Source organism: Scyliorhinus torazame, chromosome 16, assembly GCF_047496885.1.
Source record: "Scyliorhinus torazame isolate Kashiwa2021f chromosome 16, sScyTor2.1, whole genome shotgun sequence".
Classification (NCBI taxonomy): domain Eukaryota; kingdom Metazoa; phylum Chordata; class Chondrichthyes; order Carcharhiniformes; family Scyliorhinidae; genus Scyliorhinus; species Scyliorhinus torazame.
In genome coordinates, this window is record NC_092722.1 from 199,415,568 (window position 1) to 199,438,030 (window position 22,463).

General features: G+C 49.6%; 1 protein-coding gene across 4 annotated transcripts in view; it reads left to right on the forward strand.

Moving 5' to 3' along the window:
* Positions 1 to 22,463, forward strand: part of entpd1 (ectonucleoside triphosphate diphosphohydrolase 1) — a 301,969-nt gene that overhangs the window by 153,132 nt on the left and 126,374 nt on the right. Inside the window, exon 1 of one of the 4 annotated variants that reach the window (XM_072479777.1) lies at positions 8,305 to 8,462. The exons of the other annotated variants lie outside the window; for them this stretch is intronic. Coding sequence (XP_072335878.1) covers positions 8,399 to 8,462 — 64 coding nt within the window. The 5' untranslated portion in view covers positions 8,305 to 8,398. Of the gene's footprint in view, positions 1 to 8,304; positions 8,463 to 22,463 lie in introns of those variants that run through there. 4 annotated transcript variants of the gene reach the window in all.

Consider the following 22,463-nt stretch of genomic DNA (forward strand, 5'->3'; position numbering starts at 1 on the left):
GAATGTCCAAATTATCTAACAGCCCGTCTTTCGGGACTTGTGGGAGGAAACCGGAGCGCCCGGAGGAAACCCACGCAGACACGGGGAGAACGTGCAGACTCCGCACAGACAGTGACCCAAGCTGGGAATCGAACCCGGGTCCCTGGTGCTGTAAAGCAACAGTGCTAACCACTGTGCTACCAGGCAGATAGGTGGCCAATCCATGGCTTATGAAGGAAATTAGAGATAGTGTTCAATCCAAGGAAGAAGCAAACAAATTGGCCATGGAAAGTAACAGGTCTGAGGATTTGAAGTAGTTTAAAATTCAGCAAAGATGGACCAAGGGATTGATTAATAAGGAAAAAATACAATACGAGAGTAAGCTTGCACGGAACATAAAAACTGACTGTAAAGGTATCTATACATACTTGAAGAGAAAAAGATTGGTGAAGACAAATGTAGATCCCTTAAAGTCAGAAACAGGGGAATGTATTGTAGGGAACAAAGAGATGGCTGAGCAACTAAATACATACTTTGGTTCTGTCTTCACATAAATCAGATACCAGAAATGTTGGGGAACGCAGGGTTCCCCCAACTCTATGTGGTGAGATCGCGACTCGCAATATTGCTCACGGGAAACCTTCCAGGAGCAGGTCAGACAAAGTTGAGCCTATAAATCTGAGATCGGGGTCCTACACTTTCTGGAATGTATCTGACTGGGAACGGAGCCTATTCTTAATTCCAGAGGAATACATTCCATGACTAATTCCGTGACTATTTTATGCTAGTTTTGAATCAAAGGATACTCATCACTGATTCAGGAACAAAGAACAGCCCAGGAACAGGCCTTCAGCCCGCCAAACCTGCTGCCCGTCTAAACTAAAACCTTCTGCACTTCCAGGGTCCGTATTCCTTTATTCCCGTCCTATTCATGTGTTTTTCAAGATGCCTCTTAAACTCTGTTATTGGACCAGCTTCCGGCAGCGCATCCAGGCATTCACCACCCTCTGTGTTTAAAAAAAACTTGCTTCGCACATCTCCTCAAATTTTACCCCTCGCAGAGAATATTTTTCCAAGCTGAAAAATTTAGGATGCTATACGGCTTTTTAAAATTAATTGTCAATAATTCTCTCACCTGGAAGACCCAGAATTAGGAACAAATGATCAAATTCCAAGGCCATGCCAAATATCTCAAGCTCCGTAACCACACCAATGGGATTGAATCTTGACACAGGACCATACGCAGATGTATAATTGCCCTCGTCTACCAGGCACTTTAGGCACATCAAGGATATAGCAAGTTCAAAACTGTGTCTCAAACTCTGTAATGTGCACACGGTGCAGTATCGTGAACTGAGTCCCCCTCATTCTGATACATCCTGAAATCTTATTGGGATTTGGAACACAAGGTATCATAAAAATTGCTAATTAACTAAAAACATAGGACATACGATAAATACACAATGTAAGTACATAGAGATAGACACCAGGTGAAGCATACACAATGTACTGCGACACAGTAAGAGGATGCATAGAGAGATCAGTTCAGTCCATAAGAGGGTCATTCAGGAGTCTGGTGACAGTGGGGAAGAAGCTGTTTTTGAGTCTGTTAGTGCGTGTTCTCAGACTTCTGTATCTCCTGCCCGATGGAATAGGTTTGAAGAGAGAATAACCCGGGTGGGAGGGGTCTTTGATCATGCTGCCCGCTTTCCGAAGGCAGCGGGAGGTGTAGATGGAGTCACTGGATGTGAGGCGGGTTTGTGTGATGTTAAGTAATGGGTTAAGAGACATTCCAATTAGTTGTCACATTTATGTTAAGTATCCAATAATTGATGCTGATATGTAAAGGGGCTTCAGGTGGCCTTTGTGTCAGGTGATGTGATGTTAGAGTTTTGTGCAGAGTCTGTTGAAGTAAATTAAAGGTGTTTATGGAAAAGGAGCAGAATCTTTGACTCTTTACACAACAGCAGCTAAACGTCTAACATGTGATGGACTGGGCTGTGTTCACAACTCTCTGAAGTTTCTTGCGGTCCTGGGCCGAGCAGTTGCCATACCAGGCTGTGATGCAGCCCGATAGGATGCTTTCTATGGTGCATCTGTAAAAGTTGGTAAGAGTCAATGTGGACATGCCAAATTTCCTTAGTTTCTGAGGAAGTACCGGGGCTGTTGTGCTTTCTTAGTTGTATCGTCAACATGAGTGGACCAGGACAGATTTTTGTTGATGTGCACACCTAGGAATTTGAAGCTGTGAACCATCTCCATCTCAGCACCAGTGATGCTGACAGGGGTGTGTACAACACTTTGCTTCCTGAAGTCAATGACCAGCTCTTTAGTTTCGCTGACATTGAGGGAGAGATTGTTGTCGCTACACCACTCCACTAGGTTCTCTAGCTCCCTCCTGTATTCTGACTCATCGTTGTTCGAGATCCGACCCACCTCTGTGTATATAGGAAGTATAGTAGAGGACTAAGTACACAGCCTTGCGGAGCCTGGGTATTGAGGACTATTGTAGAGGAGGTGTTGTTTATCTTTACTGATTGTGGTCTATGGGTCATGAAGTCAAGGATCCAGTTGCAGAGGGGGGAGCTGTTGAGCTGCTCGCAGAAAAATACTTTTCACTGTACCTCGGTACGCGTGACAATAAACAAATCCAATCCAATCCAAGTCCTAGGTTTTGGAGTTTGGATATCCGTTTGGCTGGGATTATGGTGTTGAAGGCGGAGCTGTAGTCAATGAACAGCGAGTGGTTAGGAGCTGGAATACACTGTCTGTGAGTGTGGTGGAGACAGATTCACACAGCGAGTGGTTAGGAGCTGGGATACACTGTCTGTGAGTGTGGTGGAGACAGATTCACACAGCGAGTGGTTAGGAGCTGGGATACACTGTCAGTGAGTGTGGTGGAGACAGATTCACACAGCGAGTGGTTAGGATCTGAATGTTCTGTCTGTGAGTGTGGTGGAGACAGATTCACACAGCAAGTGGTTAGGGTCTGGAATGTACTGTCTGTGAGTGTGGTGGAGACAGATTCACACAGCGAGTGGTTAGGAGCTGGGATACACTGTCTGTGAGTGTGGTGGAGACAGATTCACACAGCAAGTGGTTAGGGTCTGGAATGTTCTGTCTGAGAGTGTGGTGGAGACAGATTCACACAGCGAGTGGTTAGGAGCTGGAATACACTGTCTGTGAGTGTGGTGGAGACAGATTCACACAGCAAGTGGTTAGGGTCTGGAATGTACTGTCTGTGAGTGTGGTGGAGACAGATTCACACAGCGAGTGATTAGGAGCTGGGATACACTGTCTGTGAGTGTGGTGGAGACAGATTCACACAGCGAGTGGTTAGGATCCGGAATGTTCTGTCTGTGAGTGTGGTGGAGACAGATTCACACAGCGAGGGTTAGAATCTGGAATACACTGTGAGTGTGGTGGAGACAGATTCACACCGAGGGTTAGAATCTGGAATGCACTGTCTGTGAGTGTGGTGGAGACAGATTCACACAGCGAGTGGTTAGGATCCGGAATGTTCTGTCTGTGAGTGTGGTGGAGACAGATTCACACAGCGAGTGGTTAGGAGCTGGAATACACTATCTGTGAGTGTGGCGGAGACAGATTCACACAGCGAGTGATTAGGATCTGAATGTTCTGTCTGTGAGTGTGGTGGAGACAGATTCACACAGTGAGTGGTTAGGGTCTGGAATGCACTGTCTGTGACTGTGGTGGAGACAGATTCACACAGCGAGGGTTAGAATCTGGAATACACTGTGAGTGTGGTGGAGACAGATTCACACCGAGGGTTAGAATCTGGAATACACTGTGAGTGTGGTGGAGACAGATTCACACAGCGAGTGGTTAGGAGCTGGAATACACTGTCTGTGACTGTGATTGAGACAGATTCGCACAGCGAGTGGTTAGGAGCTGGAATACACTGTCTGTGAGTGTGGTGGAGACAGATTCACACAGCGAGTGGTTAGGATCTGAATGTTCTGTCTGAGAGTGTGGTGGAGACAGATTCACACAGCGAGTGGTTAGGAGCTGGAATACACTGTCTGTGAGTGTGGTGGAGACAGATTCACACAGCAAGTGGTTAGGAGCTGGGATACACTGTCTGTGAGTGTGGTGGAGACAGATTCACACAGCGAGTGGTTAGGATCTGAATGTTCTGTCTGAGAGTGTGGTGGAGACAGATTCACACAGCGAGTGGTTAGGAGCTGGAATACACTGTCTGTGAGTGTGGTGGAGACTGATTCACACAGCAAGTGGTTAGGGTCTGGAATGTACTGTCTGTGAGTGTGGTGGAGACAGATTCACACAGTGAGTGGTTAGGGTCTGGAATGCACTATCTGTGAGTGTGGTGGAGACAGATTCACACAGTGAGTGGTTAGGGTCTGGAATGCACTGTCTGTGACTGTGGTGGAGACAGATTCACACCGAGGGTTAGAATCTGGAATGCACTGTCTGTGAGTGTGGTGGAGACGGATTCACACAGCGAGTGGTTAGGATCCGGAATGTTCTGTCTGTGAGTGCGGTGGAGACAGATTCACACAGCGAGTGGTTAGGATCTGGAATGTTCTGTCTGAGAGTGTGGTGGAGACAGATTCACACAGCGAGTGGTTAGGATCTGGAATGTTCTGTCTGAGAGTGTGGTGGAGACCGATTCACACAGCGAGGGGTTAGGATCTGGAATGTTCTGTCTGAGAGTGTGGTGGAGACAGATTCACACAGCGAGTGATTAGGATCTGGAATGCACTGTCTGTGACTGTGGTGGAGACAGATTCACACAGCGAGTGGTTAGGATCCGGAATGTTCTGTCTGTGAGTGTGGTGGAGACAGATTCACACAGCGAGGGTTAGAATCTGGAATACACTGTGAGTGTGGTGGAGACAGATTCACACCGAGGGTTAGAATCTGGAATGCACTGTCTGTGAGTGTGGTGGAGACAGATTCACACAGCGAGTGGTTAGGATCCGGAATGTTCTGTCTGTGAGTGTGGTGGAGACAGATTCACACAGCGAGTGGTTAGGAGCTGGAATACACTGTCTGTGAGTGTGGTGGAGACAGATTCACACAGCGAGTGATTAGGATCTGAATGTTCTGTCTGTGAGTGTGGTGGAGACAGATTCACACAGTGAGTGGTTAGGGTCTGGAATGCACTGTCTGTGACTGTGGTGGAGACAGATTCACACAGCGAGGGTTAGAATCTGGAATACACTGTGAGTGTGGTGGAGACAGATTCACACCGAGGGTTAGAATCTGGAATACACTGTGAGTGTGGTGGAGACAGATTCACACAGCGAGTGGTTAGGAGCTGGAATACACTGTCTGTGACTGTGATTGAGACAGATTCGCACAGCGAGTGGTTAGGAGCTGGAATACACTGTGAGTGTGGTGGAGGCAGATTCACACAGCAAGTGGTTAGGGTCTGGAATGCATTGTCTGTGAGTGTGGTGGAGACAGATTCACACAGCGAGTGATTAGGATCTGGAATATTCTGTCTGAGAGTGTGGTGGAGACAGATTCACACAGCGAGTGGTTCGGATCTGGAATGCACTGTCTGAGAGTGTGGTGGAGGCATATTCACACAGCGAGTGATTAGGATCTGGAATGTACTGTCTGTGAGTGTGGTGGAGGCAGGTTCAATCAAAGCTCCAAAAGGAAACTGAATTAATTCTGAAATGGATGATTGGGCAGAAAATCGGGAGAAGGTGGGAAAGGGGTAAATTGCTCCAACAGAGAGCCAGTAAAATGGGCTGAGTGGACATCTGCACTGTCACAATTCTGTGTTCCTGTGGAAGGGTTAGGTGATTGGATGTATAAATCCTTGCTGTCATTTGAATTCAAATTCAATTTTGATCATTTGAAAGTTTAATGAAAAAAGGCAACAGGAGACTGACAGTGAAATAGAACATAGAATATAGAACATACAGTGCAGAAGGAGGCCATTCGGCCCATCGAGTCTGCACCGACCCACTTATGCCCTCACTTCCACCCTATCCCCGTAACCCAATAACCCCTCCTAACCTTTTTTTGGTCACTAAGGGCAATTTACCATGGCCAATCCACCTAACCTGCACGTCTTTGGACTGTGGGAGGAAACTGGAGCACCCGGAGGAAACCCACGCAGACACGGGGAGAACGTGCAAACTCTGCAAAGACAGTGACCCAGCGGGGAATCGAACCTGGAACCTGGCACTGTGAAGCCACAGCGCTATCCACTTGTGCTACCATGGTGCCCAAAGTTTGTTCCTGTCACCTCCTGCTGAGACCAAAGGTGTTTCCTGGCATCTTCCTGGCCCATTGATTTAAGATGGAGGAAGCCTTTTGTCTCAAGTTATAAATTGGGCCTTTAATGCGTCATCTTGGGATTTGCTAAATTAAATCAAATCCTTATCAGTGACTGTTTTAGGGGTCTAAAGATAAATGTTGGACTGAGTAATTTTAATGTTGGAGCAAAGACTAAACTGGTAACGTTTCTTTCAATGTAACACTCTGTACATCTAACACAGAAAGTTACAGTGCAAGCTGTATTTATACAGAGTGAGTAACCAGTACAAGTGGATAGCAATAGTCATTGTTTAAAATGTGACGTTCTAAACCAGTCTCCTAATACATAGTGTGGAATAATAATGATCGGAAGAATTGTACAATTACAACTAATCACAAAGTGTCACAGGGTCTAACTCCAAAACAAAGTTACATTTAAATGCTTCTTCTTAAAAGCTATGAGCTAAACTAATGTAAGGAACATCTGTTGTTATCCTTCCCGCTCCTGGACCCATTCATTCCTGTCAGCAAATGTGATTCAACTTATAACCGGCCTCTTCAGCCGTTATCTGTGATTAGCTCATCCACAGTTAGATTTATTCTGTCCAACATCCCTGTCCAACATCCCTGTCCAACATCCCTGTCCAACATCCCTGTCCAACATCCCTGTCCAACATCCCTGTCCAACATCCCAGTCCAACATCCCTGTCCAACATCCCTGTCCAACATCCCTGTCCAACATCCCTGTCCAACATCCCTGTCCAACATCCCTGTCCAACATCCCTGTCCAACATCCCTGTCCAACATCCCTGTCCAACATCCCTGTCCAATATCCCAGTCTAACATCCCTGTCTAACATCCCAGTCCAACATCCCAGTCTAACATCCCAGGATGCAATGTCATAGAATCATAAAATCATAGACATTTACAGCATGGAAACAGGCCCTTCGGCCCAACCAGTCCATGCCGCCCAGTTTTTACCATTAAGCTAGTCCCAGTTGCCCGCACTTGGCCCATAACCCTCTATACCCATCTTACCCATGTAACTATCTAAATGCTTTTTAAAAGACACAATTGTACCCGCCTCTACTACTACCTCTGGCAGCACATTCCAGACACTCACTACCCTCTGAGTGAAGAAATTGCCCCTCTGGGCCCTTCTGAATCTCTCCCCTCTCACCTTAAACCTATGCCCTCTAGTTTTAGACTCCCCTACCTTTGGGAAAAGATGTTGACTATCTACCTTATCTATGTCCCTCATTATTTTATATCCTGTCAGAATAGTCACATGACGCTAAAACAAAATTTCCCCACAAATTTAATCAGAATCATATAATAGTATGTTGAATGATTATTACACTAAACAAAAATTATTCATGTGACATAAATTTACCTACAGGTGAGTGGAGACCGGTATGGAACATAAACACTGGCAAAAACACATTTGGTTGAATGGCCTTTTTCTGAACTGTAATTACTACCTGCCTGTGTGTGTTGATGTGAATGTGTGTGAGGCTGGTTCTGAGTGTGATGTATACTCCCCTCACCCGACACAGTTGCTCTCTGATGCCTGAGCTGATCAGCGGATAGTGGGGTCCCCACACTCGATTCCATTTCACTGGACATGTCGAGCAAACATTGTTTTGTAGCCATCAGGTAGAGAATTCCTGCTGTTCACCTGCCCTAACTGAGAGGCACCGAGGCCTACTTTAATCCCCATACCGTTGGTTCAAATCAGGTTGAAGACACAGAGCAAATTGGAATCAGTCTCTCCCTCTGCGTGGCTCACTGGTGGGGGTAAGTAAGTATTGGAGGACCAGCTGTCCGGCTCAGTCTTGCTCTTGATTCCTGATGAATGAGAAGTGGTTTCTCTCGGCTGTGAGTAACACGTTTACTCTGCCTGAAACATTCTCTCATCCAGCCTCTTCACAGAATAACAAGTTCGAACACATCGATCCATAAAGCAGCATACTTACACTGGGTGTGAATCCTAGAATCCGAACACAGTTAAACTTCCTGTGCAAAAAGTTACTAAAGCCTCGGTAATGTTTTTGTTCTTCAACCGAAGCCCAACAACCCCCTCACAAAGCAGCTCACAGAACTGTAAGCTTTTATCTTGTGTGTTTGGAACCTATTCTGTATCTACAAGTTCTGTAGAGTGATGGGCCCGAAGCACATTCTCTATTGTTTATCACCAAGTGCAGCAAGTGGGACCCAGTTTAACCGTGAGTAATGCATTTCCTACTCACCGCAGCATGCAATAATGTTTCAATCCGCAAATTAGCTGACTTGAGTGCGATCTATTTTTCTAATTATCGAGACTTTTAGAGACAGCTTCTTGTCTGCGCAAATGTTTCTGATTTCTTACTTTTGTTACAGTCCCAGATTGTAACTGGACGGGAAGATCCCAGGGACCTGACTCAAAAGACTCTGGCTTTTATTTTCTTAAATAAAATATGGAGGAACCCAGTCACAGGACTGCTAATTAGTGTTACCAACAAGAAATTTGTTTTATCAAACATGAAAAAACCGGATTATGATGCAATACTCCTTTACCTCCCCCCCCCCCCCCAGGGTGCCTTAACAATTACACTCAGATTTAAAGGTTAACATGGATTACAAAGTGCATCTTCATCTACAATGGTCTCATTAACACAAAGTCCTTTTTAATCACACAACATGACTGTGGGTAAATACACTCTCCACTCTGAACCCCAAGTCAATATTTGTGGATGCCTCACACAATCCCACTAAATGATTGTCACGTGAGAGTTTCCAAACGCCACTCCCCAAAATACGCTTTAAAATCTTCTCTCATAATATATTTTCCCTTAGCGGTTTGCATTCCGAAATCCAAGCCAGGTTTTCCAAATTCCAAATAAACAAAGCTTTTGCTCCACTTCTAACAGCAAATCTAGTCCAGGATTTTACACCAACCCCTTTAGAATTCTTTGTCTTGACTGCTGTTACAAACTGCTCACAATTGCGTTGCCTCGCGATTCCCAGACTGTATTAAAATGGCATCAGACGTTTGATTTACCTTTGAAAGCTCCTGTCCCACTTTTAAATCTGGTTAATGCAATATTCTATTTAATGCAGAACACTTTGTTTACTCTTCCTTGAATTTTTATGAACAATACTTTGGTTTCTGTTCACTTAACTCCAGACTCCTCGGACACTTCTCTTCATTTCTCTAGTTTCCTTAACTAGCTTGACTTTAGATTTCTGGCATTTGTTTTCATAATAATGATTCCATAGTATGGCTTTTCTTCTAGCAAGGCTGAGAGAATTGTTCACTCTTTAGCCTTCTAAAGTTAACTGCTTCAAACAAAGCTGTAAGAGCTGCCTTCTCTCTCACTTCCTATCTCTAACAGCAATCAAATTAGCTTCACTAAAAAAGCTTCTCTACCTGACAAGGCCCCAATTTCTAAGCAACACCCATATACCACTGCTGGCCTATTTATTCTTCATGCCACAGCTCTCTCTGAGCACAACAGGAACACGCCAACACCCACACATACAAATACCTTTGTCCAGCATGAATTAACTATAGGTTTTTTTCTCCAGGCAAAGAAACATTAAATTAAACCCACTTAAAACTATACCTTATTTCTAATGTTTACCAATACAAATCTAATTCCCTTCAAATTCCCATTGTTTTCATAACACTGTTTACTCTATGTATTGGAAATTAGAACACATTACATTGGCTTACTGAAAGATTGGGCGCATACTCTGTACTGGGGATACTGAGAAACTAGGCCCATACTCTGTACTGGGGATACTGAGAAATTGGGCCCATACTCTGTACTGGGGATACTAAGAGATTGGGCCCATACTCTGTACTGGGGATACTAAGAGATTGGGCCCATACTCTGTACTGGGGATACGAAGAGATTGGGCCCATACTCTGTACTTGGGATACTAAGAGATTGGGCCCATACCCTGTACTGGGGATACTGAGAGATTGGCCCATTCTCTGTACTGGGGATACTGAGAAACTAGACCCATACTCTGTACTGGGGATACTGAGAGATTGGGCCCATACTCTGTACTGGGGATACTGAGAAATCGGGCCCATACTCTTTACTGGGGATACGAAGAGATTGGGCCCATTCTCTGTACTGGGGATACTGAGAGATCGGGCCCATACTCTTTACTGGGGATACAAAGAGATCGGGCCCATACTCTGTACTGGGGATACTGAGAGATTGGGCCCAGACTCTGTACTGGGGATACTAAGAGATTGGGCCCATACTCTGTACTGAGGAAATTGAGAGATTGGGCCCATACTCTGCACTGGGCATACTGAGAAACTAGGCCCATACTCTGTCCTGGGGATACTGAGAGATTGGGCCCATTCTCTGTACTGGAGATAGTGAGAAACTAGGCCCATACTCTGTACTGGGGATACTGAGAGATTGGCCCATTCTCTGTACTGGGGATACTGAGCGATTGGCCCATTCTCTGTACTGGGAAAACTGAGAAACTAGGCCCATACTCTGTACTGGGGATACTGAGAAACTGGACCCATACTCTGTACTGGGGATACTGAGAGATTGGCCCATTCTCTGTACTGGGGATACTGAGAAATTGGGCCCATACTCTGTACTGGGGATACTAAGAGATTGGGCCCATACTCTGTACTGGGGATACGAAGAGATTGGGCCCATACTCTGTACTTGGGATACTAAGAGATTGGGCCCATACTCTGTACTGGGGATACGAAGAGATTGGGCCCATACTCTGTACTTGGGATACTAAGAGATTGGGCCCATACTCTGTACTGGGGATACTGAGAAACTAGGCCCATACTCTGTACTGAGGACATTGAGCGATTGGGCCCATACTCTGTACTGGAGATACTGAGAAACTGGACCCATACTCTGTACTGGGGATACTGAGAAATCGGGCCCATACTCTTTACTGGGGATACTGAGAGATTGGGCCCATACTCTGTACTGGGGATACTGAGAAATCGGGCCCATACTCTTTACTGGGGATACAAAGAGATTGGGCCCATTCTCTGTACTGGGGATACTGAGAGATCGGGCCCATACTCTTTGCTGGGGATACGAAGAGATCGGGCCCATACTCTGTACTGGGGACACTGAGAGATTGGGCCCAGACTCTGTACTGGGGATACTAAGAGATTGGGCCCATACTCTGTACTGAGGAAATTGAGAGATTGGGCCCATACTGTGCACTGGGCATACTGAGAAACTAGGCCCATACTCTGCTCTGGGGATACTGAGAGATTGGGCCCATATTCTGCACTGGGCATACTGAGAAACTAGGCCCATACTCTGCTCTGGGGAAACTGAGAGATTGGGCCCATTCTCTGTACTGGAGATAGTGAGAAACTAGGCCCATACTCTGTACTGGGGATACTGAGAGATTGGCCCATTCTCTGTACTGGGAAAACTGAGAAACTAGGCCCATACTCTGTACTGGGGATACTGAGAAACTAGACCCATACTCTGTACTGAGGACATTGAGAGATTGGGCCCATACTCTGTACTGGGGATACTGAGAGATTGGGCCCATACTCTGTACTGGGGATACTGAGAAACTAGGCCCATACTCTGTACTGAGGACATTGAGAGATTGGGCCCATACTCTGTACTGAGGATATTGTGTGATTGGGCCCATACTCTGTACTGGGGATAGTGAGAAACTAGGCCCATTCTCTGTACTGGGGATACTGAGAGATTGGGCCCATACTCTGTCCTGGGGATACTGAGAGATTGGGCCCATACTCTGTCCTGGGGATACTGAGAGATTGGCCCATTCTCTGTACTGGGAGAACTGAGAAACTAGGCCCATACTCTGTACTGGGGATACTGCGAGATTGGCCCATACTCTGTACTGGGGATACTGCGAGATTGGCCCATTCTCTGTACTGGGCATACTGAGAAACTAGACCCATACTCTGTACTGGAGATACTGAGAAACTGGACCCATACTCTGTCTTAGGGATACTGAGAGATTGGGCCCATACTCTGTACTGAGGATACTAAGAGATTGGGCCCATACTCTGTACTGGGGATAGTGAGAAACTAGGCCCATACTCTGTACTATCCCTGAGGACATTTAATAGTCAACCACATTGCTCTGTGTGGGTCTGGAGTCACATGTCGGCCAGACCAGGTAAGGACGACAGATTTCCTTCCCTAAAGGACCTCAGTGAATAAGATGATATTTTTTATGACAAATGGTTTCATGGTCATCATTAGACTTTTAGTTCCAGATTTTTTATTGAATTCTGATTTCACCACCTGGTGTGGTGGGATTGAAACCAGTGTCCCCAGAGCATTAGACTGGATCCCTGGATCACTAATCCAGTGAAAATAACAGCAGGCTGCTGCCTCCCCTAAAGCACCATACCCTGTGTTAAATCTGCCCCTTCTGCCTTGGATGGGAGCTTTTGTCTGAGGTTTGAATCACCCCGATTAATAGTACACTGGCTGGGGTCAAGTATTTCTGAGCTGATGGAGCAGTGGGTTCATATCACATCCAATTACTGGAATGTGCAGTGAAAGAAGAATGAATTGAAATGAAGATTTAAGGGCAAGGAAAATGACTGAAAGAAATCAGATTATAGTGGAACCCGATTAAATGGGAAGATGAACAAAAATCAGCAATGGGAAATATTGAACGAGGAGGTGGAAAGTGCACAAATCAAACAGATTGTGGAAAGAGTGTCGAAGGAAGTCGATACAGAGAGAGTGGATGCACTGGCAGTAATCTTCCAAGAACCTGTAAATTCTGCAAATATCCCAGAGGATTGGAAAAAACTGGCCTATTGTTATTCAAAAAAGGACGGAGACAAAAAACAAGTAACTAGGCCAGTTAGCTTAACTTCTGTCATTGAGAAATTGTTAGTCCATTATAAAGGATGTAAAAGCATTTAGAAATGCAGAATATAATCGAGCAGAGTTGGTTTGGCTTCATGAAGGGGAAATTATGGCCGCGGTCTTCCCAAAGGGGATCAAAGCCCCTTTCTTCACATTTGTGTGGACCAGTGCTGACCGGCACCTGCTGAGGAGGCCGGAGTATCGAGGGAGGCCGGAGTATCGAGGGAGGCCGGAGTATCGAGGGAGGCCGGAGTATCGAGGGAGGCCGGCGTATCGAGGGAGGCCGGAGTATCGAGGGAGGCCGGAGTATCGAGGGAGGCCGGAGTATCGAGGGAGGCCGGAGTATCGAGGGAGGCCGGTGGATCGAGGGAGGCCGGTGGATCGAGGGAGGCCGGAGTATCGAGGGAGGCCGGCGTATCGAGGGAGGCCGGCGTATCGAGGGAGGCCGGCGTATCGAGGGAGGCCGGCGTATCGAGGGAGGCCGGCGTATCGAGGGAGGCCGGCGTATCGAGGGAGGCCGGCGTATCGAGGGAGGCCGGAGTATCGAGGGAGGCCGGAGTATCGAGGGAGGCCGGAGTATCGAGGGAGGCCGGCGTATCGAGGGAGGCCGGCGTATCGAGGGAGGCCGGAGTATCGAGGGAGGCCGGTGGATGTTGGGTAACTTCGCCAAAGCCAATTTAAAACCGGCTTCGGTGCGGCCGTTGTGGGCGGCATTCGGACTCCGACGCCCCGCAGGACCTGGATGAATCCTGGGATGTGGAACCAGCTGAGGAGACATTTTAGGATGGAGGGGATGACGGTGTTAACGCCGCTGTGTGAGAACCACGGGTTTAAGTTGGGGAGGGGGGCGGTATATACAGGAGATGGAGAGAGATGCGGCTGGTGAGGGCGAGGGATTTGTATCTGGAAGAGAGGTTCGCAAGCCTCGAGGAGCTGTGGGAGGGGGTAGAGCTCCCGAGGGGAAGTCAATGTCGGTATTTACAAGTGAGGGACTTTGAGGGGAGGTTTGGAAAGGATTTCCCAGGCTGCCGAGGCAAACCTATTGGAATGGTTGCTGCTTCCAGACGCGGAAGGGGAGGGTAGGATTGGGACATAAACAAGTGGCTGGGGGAAGCAGGGGGTAGGGGGGGAAGCAGGCGGGGGGGAGCAGGTGGTGAGGATCAAGGAGAAATGGGAGGACTTGAGGGAGGAGATAGGTTGTGGAGTGAGGCGCGACGCAGGGTGAATTCGACCTCCTCATGTGCGAGGAAGAGTTTGATACAGTTTAAGGTGGCGCACAGGGTGCATTTGACATGGGTGATGGTGAGTGGCATCTTCCAGGGGTGGCAGACAAGTGTGATAAGTGTGGGTGAGGGCCAGCAAATATGTTCTGGGGGTTGAGAAGTTAGAGGGCTGCTGGGCGGAGTGTTCGTTAGGGAGATGCTGGGCGGGGTGTTCGTTAGGGAGATGCTGGGCGGGGTGTTCGTTAGAGAGATGCTGGGCGGAGTGTTCGTTAGGGAGATGCTGGGCGGGGTGTTCGTTAGGGAGATGCTGGGCGGAGTGTTCGTTAGGGAGATGCTGGGCGGGGTGTTCGTTAGAGAGATGCTGGGCGGAGTGTTCGTTAGAGAAATGCTGGGCGGAGTGTTCGTTAGAGAGATGCTGGGCGGAGTGTTCGTTAGGGAGATGCTGGGCGGAGTGTTCGTTAGGGAGATGCTGGGCGGAGTGTTCGTTAGAGAAATGCTGGGCGGAGTGTTCGTTAGAGAGATGCTGGGCGGAGTGTTCGTTAGAGAGATGCTGGGCGGAGTGTTCGTTAGGGAGATGCTGGGCGGGGTGTTCGTTAGGGGGATGCTGGGCGGGGTGTTCGTTAGAGAGATGCTGGGCGGGGTGTTCGTTAGGGAGATGCTGGGCGGAGTGTTCGTTAGGGAGATGCTGGGCGGAGTGTTCGTTAGGGAGATGCTGGGCGGCGTGTTCGTTAGGGAGATGCTGGGCGGGGTGTTCGTTAGAGAAATGCTGGGCGGAGTGTTCGTTAGAGAGATGCTGGGCGGGGTGTTCGTTAGAGAGATGCTGGGCGGAGTGTTCGTTAGGGAGATGCTGGGCGGAGTGTTCGTTAGGGAGATGCTGGGCGGGGTGTTCGTTAGAGAAATGCTGGGCGGAGTGTTCGTTAGAGAGATGCTGGGCGGGGTGTTCGTTAGAGAGATGCTGGGCGGAGTGTTCGTTAGGGGGATGCTGGGCGGAGTGTTCGTTAGAGAGATGCTGGGCGGAGTGTTCGTTAGAGAGATGCTGGGCGGAGTGTTCGTTAGGGGGATGCTGGGCGGGGTGTTCGTTAGAGAGATGCTGGGCGGGGTGTTCGTTAGGGAGATGCTGGGCGGGGTGTTCGTTAGGGAGATGCTGGGCGGGGTGTTCGTTAGAGAGATGCTGGGCGGAGTGTTCGTTAGGGAGATGCTGGGCGGAGTGTTCGTTAGGGAGATGCTGGGCGGAGTGTTCGTTAGGGAGATGCTGGGCGGGGTGTTCGTTAGGGAGATGCTGGGCGGAGTGTTCGTTAGGGAGATGCTGGGCGGAGTGTTCGTTAGGGAGATGCTGGGCGGGGTGTTCGTTAGGGAGACGCTGGGCGGAGTGTTCGTTAGGGAGATGCTGGGCGGGGTGTTCGTTAGGGAGATGCTGGGCGGAGTGTTCGTTAGAGAGATGCTGGGCGGGGTGTTCGTTAGGGAGATGCTGGGCGGAGTGTTCGTTAGGGAGATGCTGTGCGGGGTGTTCGTTAGGGAGATGCTGGGCGGAGTGTTCGTTAGGGAGATGCTGGGCGGAGTGTTCGTTAGGGAGATGCTGGGCGGGGTGTTCGTTAGAGAGATGCTGGGCGGAGTGTTCGTTAGGGAGATGCTGGGCGGGGTGTTCGTTAGAGAGATGCTGGGCGGAGTGTTCGTTAGAGAGATGCTGGGCGGAGTGTTCGTTAGGGAGATGCTGGGCGGGGTGTTCGTTAGGGAGATGCTGGGCGGGGTGTTCGTTAGGGAGATGCTGGGCGGAGTGTTCGTTAGGGAGATGCTGGGCGGGGTGTTCGTTAGGGAGATGCTGGGCGGAGTGTTCGTTAGGGAGATGCTGTGCGGGGTGTTCGTTAGGGAGATGCTGGGCGGAGTGTTCGTTAGGGAGATGCTGGGCGGAGTGTTCGTTAGGGAGATGCTGGGCGGGGTGTTCGTTAGGGAGATGCTGGGCGGAGTGTTCGTTAGGGAGATGCTGGGCGGGGTGTTCGTTAGAGAGATGCTGGGCGGGGTGTTCGTTAGGGAGATGCTGGGCGGAGTGTTCGTTAGGGAGATGCTGGGCGGGGTGTTCGTTAGGGAGATGCTGGGCGGAGTGTTCGTTAGGGGGATGCTGGGCGGGGTGTTCGTTAGGGAGATGCTGGGCGGGGTGTTCGTTAGAGAGATGCTGGGCGGGGTGTTCGTTAGGGAGATGCTGGGCGGGGTGTTCGTTAGGGAGATGCTGGGCGGGGTGTTCGTTAGAGAGATGCTGGGCGGGGTGTTCGTTAGGGAGATGCTGGGCGGGGTGTTCGTTAGGGAGATGCTGGGCGGGGTGTTCGTTAGGGAGATGCTGGGCGGGGTGTTCGTTAGGGAGATACTGGGCGGAGTGTTCGTTAGAGAGATGCTGGGCGGGGTGTTCGTTAGGGAGATACTGGGCGGAGTGTCAGAATTCGCTTCCTATTAATTCCAAAGCTCATATATTAAACATATTTTTAAATATAAAGGGAAAATTAGAATGTGAGAGAAAACTGTCAAGAAATCTAAAAACCGGCTGTAAATGCTCCTGCGAGTATATAAAAAGGAAAAGAATAGTTAACGTAAGCAATGGTCCTTCGCAGCCTGAGACTGCGAAATTCATCACAGGAACCAGGCAATGGGAGAGTGTATGAACATGTACTTTGCGTGTGTCTTCACAGGAGAGAGACACAGAGGTTCCAGCAGAAAATCGAGGTAGAAGAGAGGGGAGAACTTAAGACAGTCACAGGAGAACTTAAGACAGTCACAGGAGAACCGTCACTCTGTCTCTGACCGTCACTCTGTCTCTGACCGTCACTCTGTCTCTGTCTCCGACCGTCACTCTGTCTCTGTCTCCGACCGTCACTCTGTCTCTGTCTCCGACCGTCACTCTGTCTCTGACCGTCTCTCTCTCTCTGACCGTCACACATTCTCTGTCTCTGACCGTCACTCTGTCTCTGACCGTCACTCTGTCTCTGTCTCCGACCGTCACTCTGTCTCTGTCTCTGACCATCACTCTGTCTCTGACCGTCACTCTGTCTCTGTCTCTGACCGTCACTCTGTCTCTGTCTCTGACCGTCACTCTGTCTCTGTCTCTGACCGTCTCTCTGTCTCTGTCTCTGACCGTCACTCTGTCTCTGACCGTCACTCTGTCTCTGTCTCTGACCGTCACTCTGTCTCTGTCTCTGACCGTCACTCTGTCTCTGTCTCTGACCGTCTCTCTCTCTCTCTGACCGTCACTCTGTCTCTGTTTCTGACCGTCTCGCTCTCTCTGACCGTCACTCTGTCTCTGTCTCTGACCATCACTCTGTCTCTGACCGTCACTCTGTCTCTGTTTCTGACCGTCTCTCTCTCTCTGACCGTCACTCTGTCTCTGTCTCTGACCATCACTCTGTCTCTGACCATCACTCTGTCTCTGTCTCTGACCGTCTCTCTCTCTCTGACCGTCACTTTATCTCTGTGTCTGACCGTCACTCTGTCTCTATCTCTGACCATCACTCTGGCTCTGACCATCTCTCTCTCTCTGACCATCACTCTGTCTCTGTCTCTGACCATCTCTCTGTCTCTGACCATCACTCTGTCTCTGTCTCTGACCATCACTCTCTCTCTGTCTCTGACCGTCACTCTGTCTCTGACTGTCACTCTGTCTCTGTCTCTGACTGTCTCACTGTCTCTGACCATCACCCTGGCTCTGTCTCTGACCATCACTCGCTCTCTGACCGTCACTCTGTCTCTATTTCTGACCATCACTCTGGCTCTGACCATCTCTCTCTCACTGACCATCACCCTGGCTCTGTCTCTGACCGTCACTCTGTCTCTGACCGTCACTCTGTCTCTGACCGTCACTCTATCTCTGTCTCTGACCGTCTCTCTCTCTCTCTCTCTAACCGACACTCTGTCTCTGTTTCTGACCGTCTCTCTCTCTCTCTGACCGTCACTCTGTCTCTGTCTCTGACCGTCACTCTGTCTCTGACGGTCACTCTGTCTCTGTCTCTGACCATCTCTCTCTATCTGACCATCACTCTGTCTCTGTCTCTGACCCTCACTCTCTCTCTGACCGTCACTTTGTCCCTGTCTCTGACCGTCTCTCTGTCTGTGACCGTCACTTTGTCTCTGTCTCTGACCGTCACTCTGTCTCTGACCGTCTCTCTCTCTCTGACCATCACTCTGTCTCTGACCGTCACTCTGTCTCTGTCTCTGACCGTCTCTTTCTCTCTGACCATCACTCTGTCTCTATTTCTGACCATCTCTCTCTCTCTCTCTCTCTCTCTCTCTGACCGTCACTCTGTCTCTGTCTGTGACTGTCACTCTGTCTCTGACCGTCTCTCTGTCTCTGACCGTCACTCTGTCTCTGACCGCCTCTCTCTCTGACCATCACTCTGTCTCTGTCTCTGACCATCACTCTGTCTCTGACCGTCTCTCTGTCTCTGACCGTCACTCTCTCTGACCATCACTCTGTCTCTGACCGTCACTCTGTCTCTGACCATCACTCTGTCTCTGACCGTCACTCTGTCTCTGTCTCTGACCATCACTCTGTCTCTGACCGTCTCTCTGTCTGTGACCGTCACTTTGTCTCTGTCTCTGACCGTCACTCTGTCTCTGACCGTCTCTCTCTCTCTGACCATCACTCTGTCTCTGACCATCACTCTGTCTCTATTTCTGACCATCTCTCTCTCTCTCTCTGACCGTCACTCTGTCTCTGTCTGTGACTGTCACTCTGTCTCTGACCGTCTCTCTGTCTCTGACCGTCACTCTGTCTCTGACCGCCTCTCTCTCTGACCATCACTCTGTCTCTGACCGTCACTCTGTCTCTGTCTCTGACCATCACTCTGTCTCTGACCGTCACTCTGTCTCTGTCTCTCACCATCACTCTGTCTCTGTCTTTGACCGTCACTCTGTCTCTGTCTCTGACCCTCCCTCTGTCTCTGTCTCTGACCGTCACTCTGTCTCTGACCATCACTCTGTCTCTGTCTCTGACTGTCTCTCTCTCTCTGACCATCATTCTGTCTCTGTCTTTGACCGTCACTCTGTCTCTGTCTTTGACCGTCACTCTGTCTCTAACCGTCATTCTGACTCTGACCGTTTCTCTCTCCCTGACCGTCACCCTGCCTCTGACCGTCACTCTGCCTCTGACCGTCACTCTGCCTCTGTCTCTGACCGTCATTCTGTCTCTGTCCCTGACCGTCTCTCTGTCTCTGTCTCTGACCATCACTCTGTCTCTGTCTTTGACCATCACTCTGTCTCTGCCTCTGACCGTCTCTCTGTCTCTGACCATCACTCTGTCTCTGTCTCTGACCGTCACTCTGCCTCTGAGTATCACTCTGTCTCTGACCGTCACTGTTTCTCAGTCTCTGACCCTCACTCTGTGTCTGACCGTCACTCTGCCTCTGAACGTCACTCTGTCTCTGACCGTCTCTCTGTCTCTGACCATCACTCTGTATCTGTCTCTGACCGTCTCTCTGTCTCTGACCATCACTCTGTATCTGTCTCTGACCGTCACTCTGTCTCTGACCGTCACGCTGTCTCTATCTCTGACCGTCACTCTGTCTCTGACCGTCACTCTGTCTCTGTCTCTGACCATCACTCTCTCTCTGTCTCTGACCGTCACTCTGTCTCTGACCGTCACTCTGTCTCTGTCTCTGACTGTCTCTCTGTCTCTGACCATCACTCTGGCTCTGACCATCTCTCTCTCTCTCTGACCATCACCCTGGCTCTGTCTCTGACCATCACTCTTGTCTCTGACCATCACTCTGTCTCTGTTTCTGACCGTCACTCGCTCTCTGACCGTCACTCTGTCTCTATTTCTGACCATCACTCTGGCTCTGACCATCTCTCTCTCTCTGACCATCACCCTGGCTCTATCTCTCACCGTCACTCTGTCTCTGACCGTCTCTCTCTCTCTCTCTAACCGACACTCTGTGTCTGTTTCTGACCGTCTCTCTCTCTCTCTGACCATCACCCTGTCTCTGTCTCTGACCGTCATTCTGTCTTTGACGGTCACACTGTCTCTGTCTCTGACCATCTCTCTCTCTCTGACCGTCGCTCTGTCTCAGTCTCTGACTGTCACTCTATCTCTGTCTCTGACCGTCACTCTGTCTCTGACCATCTCTCTCTATCTGACCATCACTCTGTCTCTGTCTCTGACCCACACTCTCTCTCTGACCGTCACTTTGTCTCTGTCTCTGACCGTCTCTCTGTCTGTGACCGTCACTTTGTCTCTGTCTCTGACCGTCACTCTGTCTCTGACCGTCTCTCTCTCTCTGACCGTCACTCTGTCTCTATTTCTGACCATCTCTCTCTCTCTCTCTCTCTCTGACCGTCACTCTGTCTCTGTCTCTGACCGTCACTCTGTCTCTGACCGCCTCTCTCTCTGACCATCACTCTGTCTCTGTCTCTGACCATCACTCTGTCTCTGACCGTCTCTCTGTCTCTGACCGTCTCTCTGTCTCTGACCGTCACTCTGTCTCTGACCGCCTCTCTCTCTGACCATCACTCTGTCTCTGTCTCTGACCATCACTCTGTCTCTGACCGTCACTCTGTCTCTGTCTCTGACCCTCTCTCTGTCTCTGACCCTCTCTCTGTCTCTGACCGTCACTCTGTCTCTGACCCTCACTCTGTCTCTGTCTCTGACCGTCACTCTGTATCTCTCTCTGACCGTCACTCTGTCTCTGTCTCTGACCGTCTCTCTCTCTCTCTCTGACCCTCACTCTGTCTCTGTCTTTGACCGTCACTCTGTCTCTGTCTCTGACCCTCCCTCTGTCTCTGTCTCTGACCGTCACTCTGTCTCTGTCTCTGACCATCACTCTGTCTCTGTCTTTGACCGTCACTCTGTCTCTGTCTTTGACCGTCACTCTGTCTCTAACCGTCATTCTGTCTCTGACCGTTTCTCTCTCCCTGACCGTCACCCTGCCTCTGACCATCACTCTGCCTCTGACCGTCACTCTGCCTCTGTCTCTGACCGTCATTCTGTCTCTGTCCCTGACCGTCTCTCTCTCTCTGACCATCACTCTGTCTCTGTCTTTGACCATCACTCTGTCTCTGTCTCTGACCGTCTCTCTGTCTCTGTCTCTGACCATCACTCTGTCTCTGTCTCTGACCGTCACTCTGTTTCTGACCGTCACTCTGCCTCTGACCATCACTCTGTCTCTGTCTCTGACCGTTTCTCTCTCCCTGACCGTCACTGTGTCTCTGACCGTCACTCTGTTTCTGACCGTCACTCTGGCTCTGACTGTCACTCTGTCTCTGACCGTCACTGTTTCTCAGTCTCTGACCCTCTGTGTCTGACCGTCACTCTGCCTCTGAACGTCACTCTGTCTCTGACCGTCTCTGACCATCACTCTGTATCTGTCTCTGACCGTCACTCTGTCTCTGACCGTCACGCTGTCTCTATCTCTGACCGTCACTCTGTCTCTGACCGTCATTCTGTCTCTGTCTCTGACCGTCACTCTGTCTCTCTCTCTCTGACCATCACTCTCTCTGCCTCTGACCGTCACCCTGTCTCTGACCGTCACCCTGTCTCTGACCGTCACCCTGTCTCTGACTGTCACTCTGTCTCTGACCGTCTCTCTGTCTCTGACCATCACTCTGTCTCTGTCTCTGACCGTCTCTCTGTCTCTGACCGTCTCTCTGTCTCTGACCATCACTCTGTCTCTGTCTCTGACCGTTTCTCTCTCCCTGACCGTCACTGTGTCTCTGACCGTCACTGTGTCTCTGACCGTCACTCTGTCTCTGACCGTCTCTCTGTCTCTGACCGTTTCTCTCTCCCTGACCATCACTGTGTCTCTGACCGTCACTCTGTTTCTGACCGTCACTCTGTTTCTGACCGTCACTCTGGCTCTGACTGTCACTCTGTCTCTGACCGTCTCTCTCTCTCTGACCGTCACTCTGTCTCTGTCTCTGACCGTCATTCTGTCTCTGACCGTCACTCAGTCTCTGACCGTCACTCAGTCTCTGACTGTCACTCTGTCTCTGACCGTCTCACTCTCTCTCTAACCATCACTCTGTCTCTGTCTTTCACCGTCACTCTGTCTCTGTCTCTGACCGTCACTCTGTCTCTGACCGTCACTCTGTCTCTGACCGTCTCTCTGTCTCTGACCGTCACTCTGTCTCTGACGTCTCTCTCTCTCTCTGACCATCACTCTATCTCTGT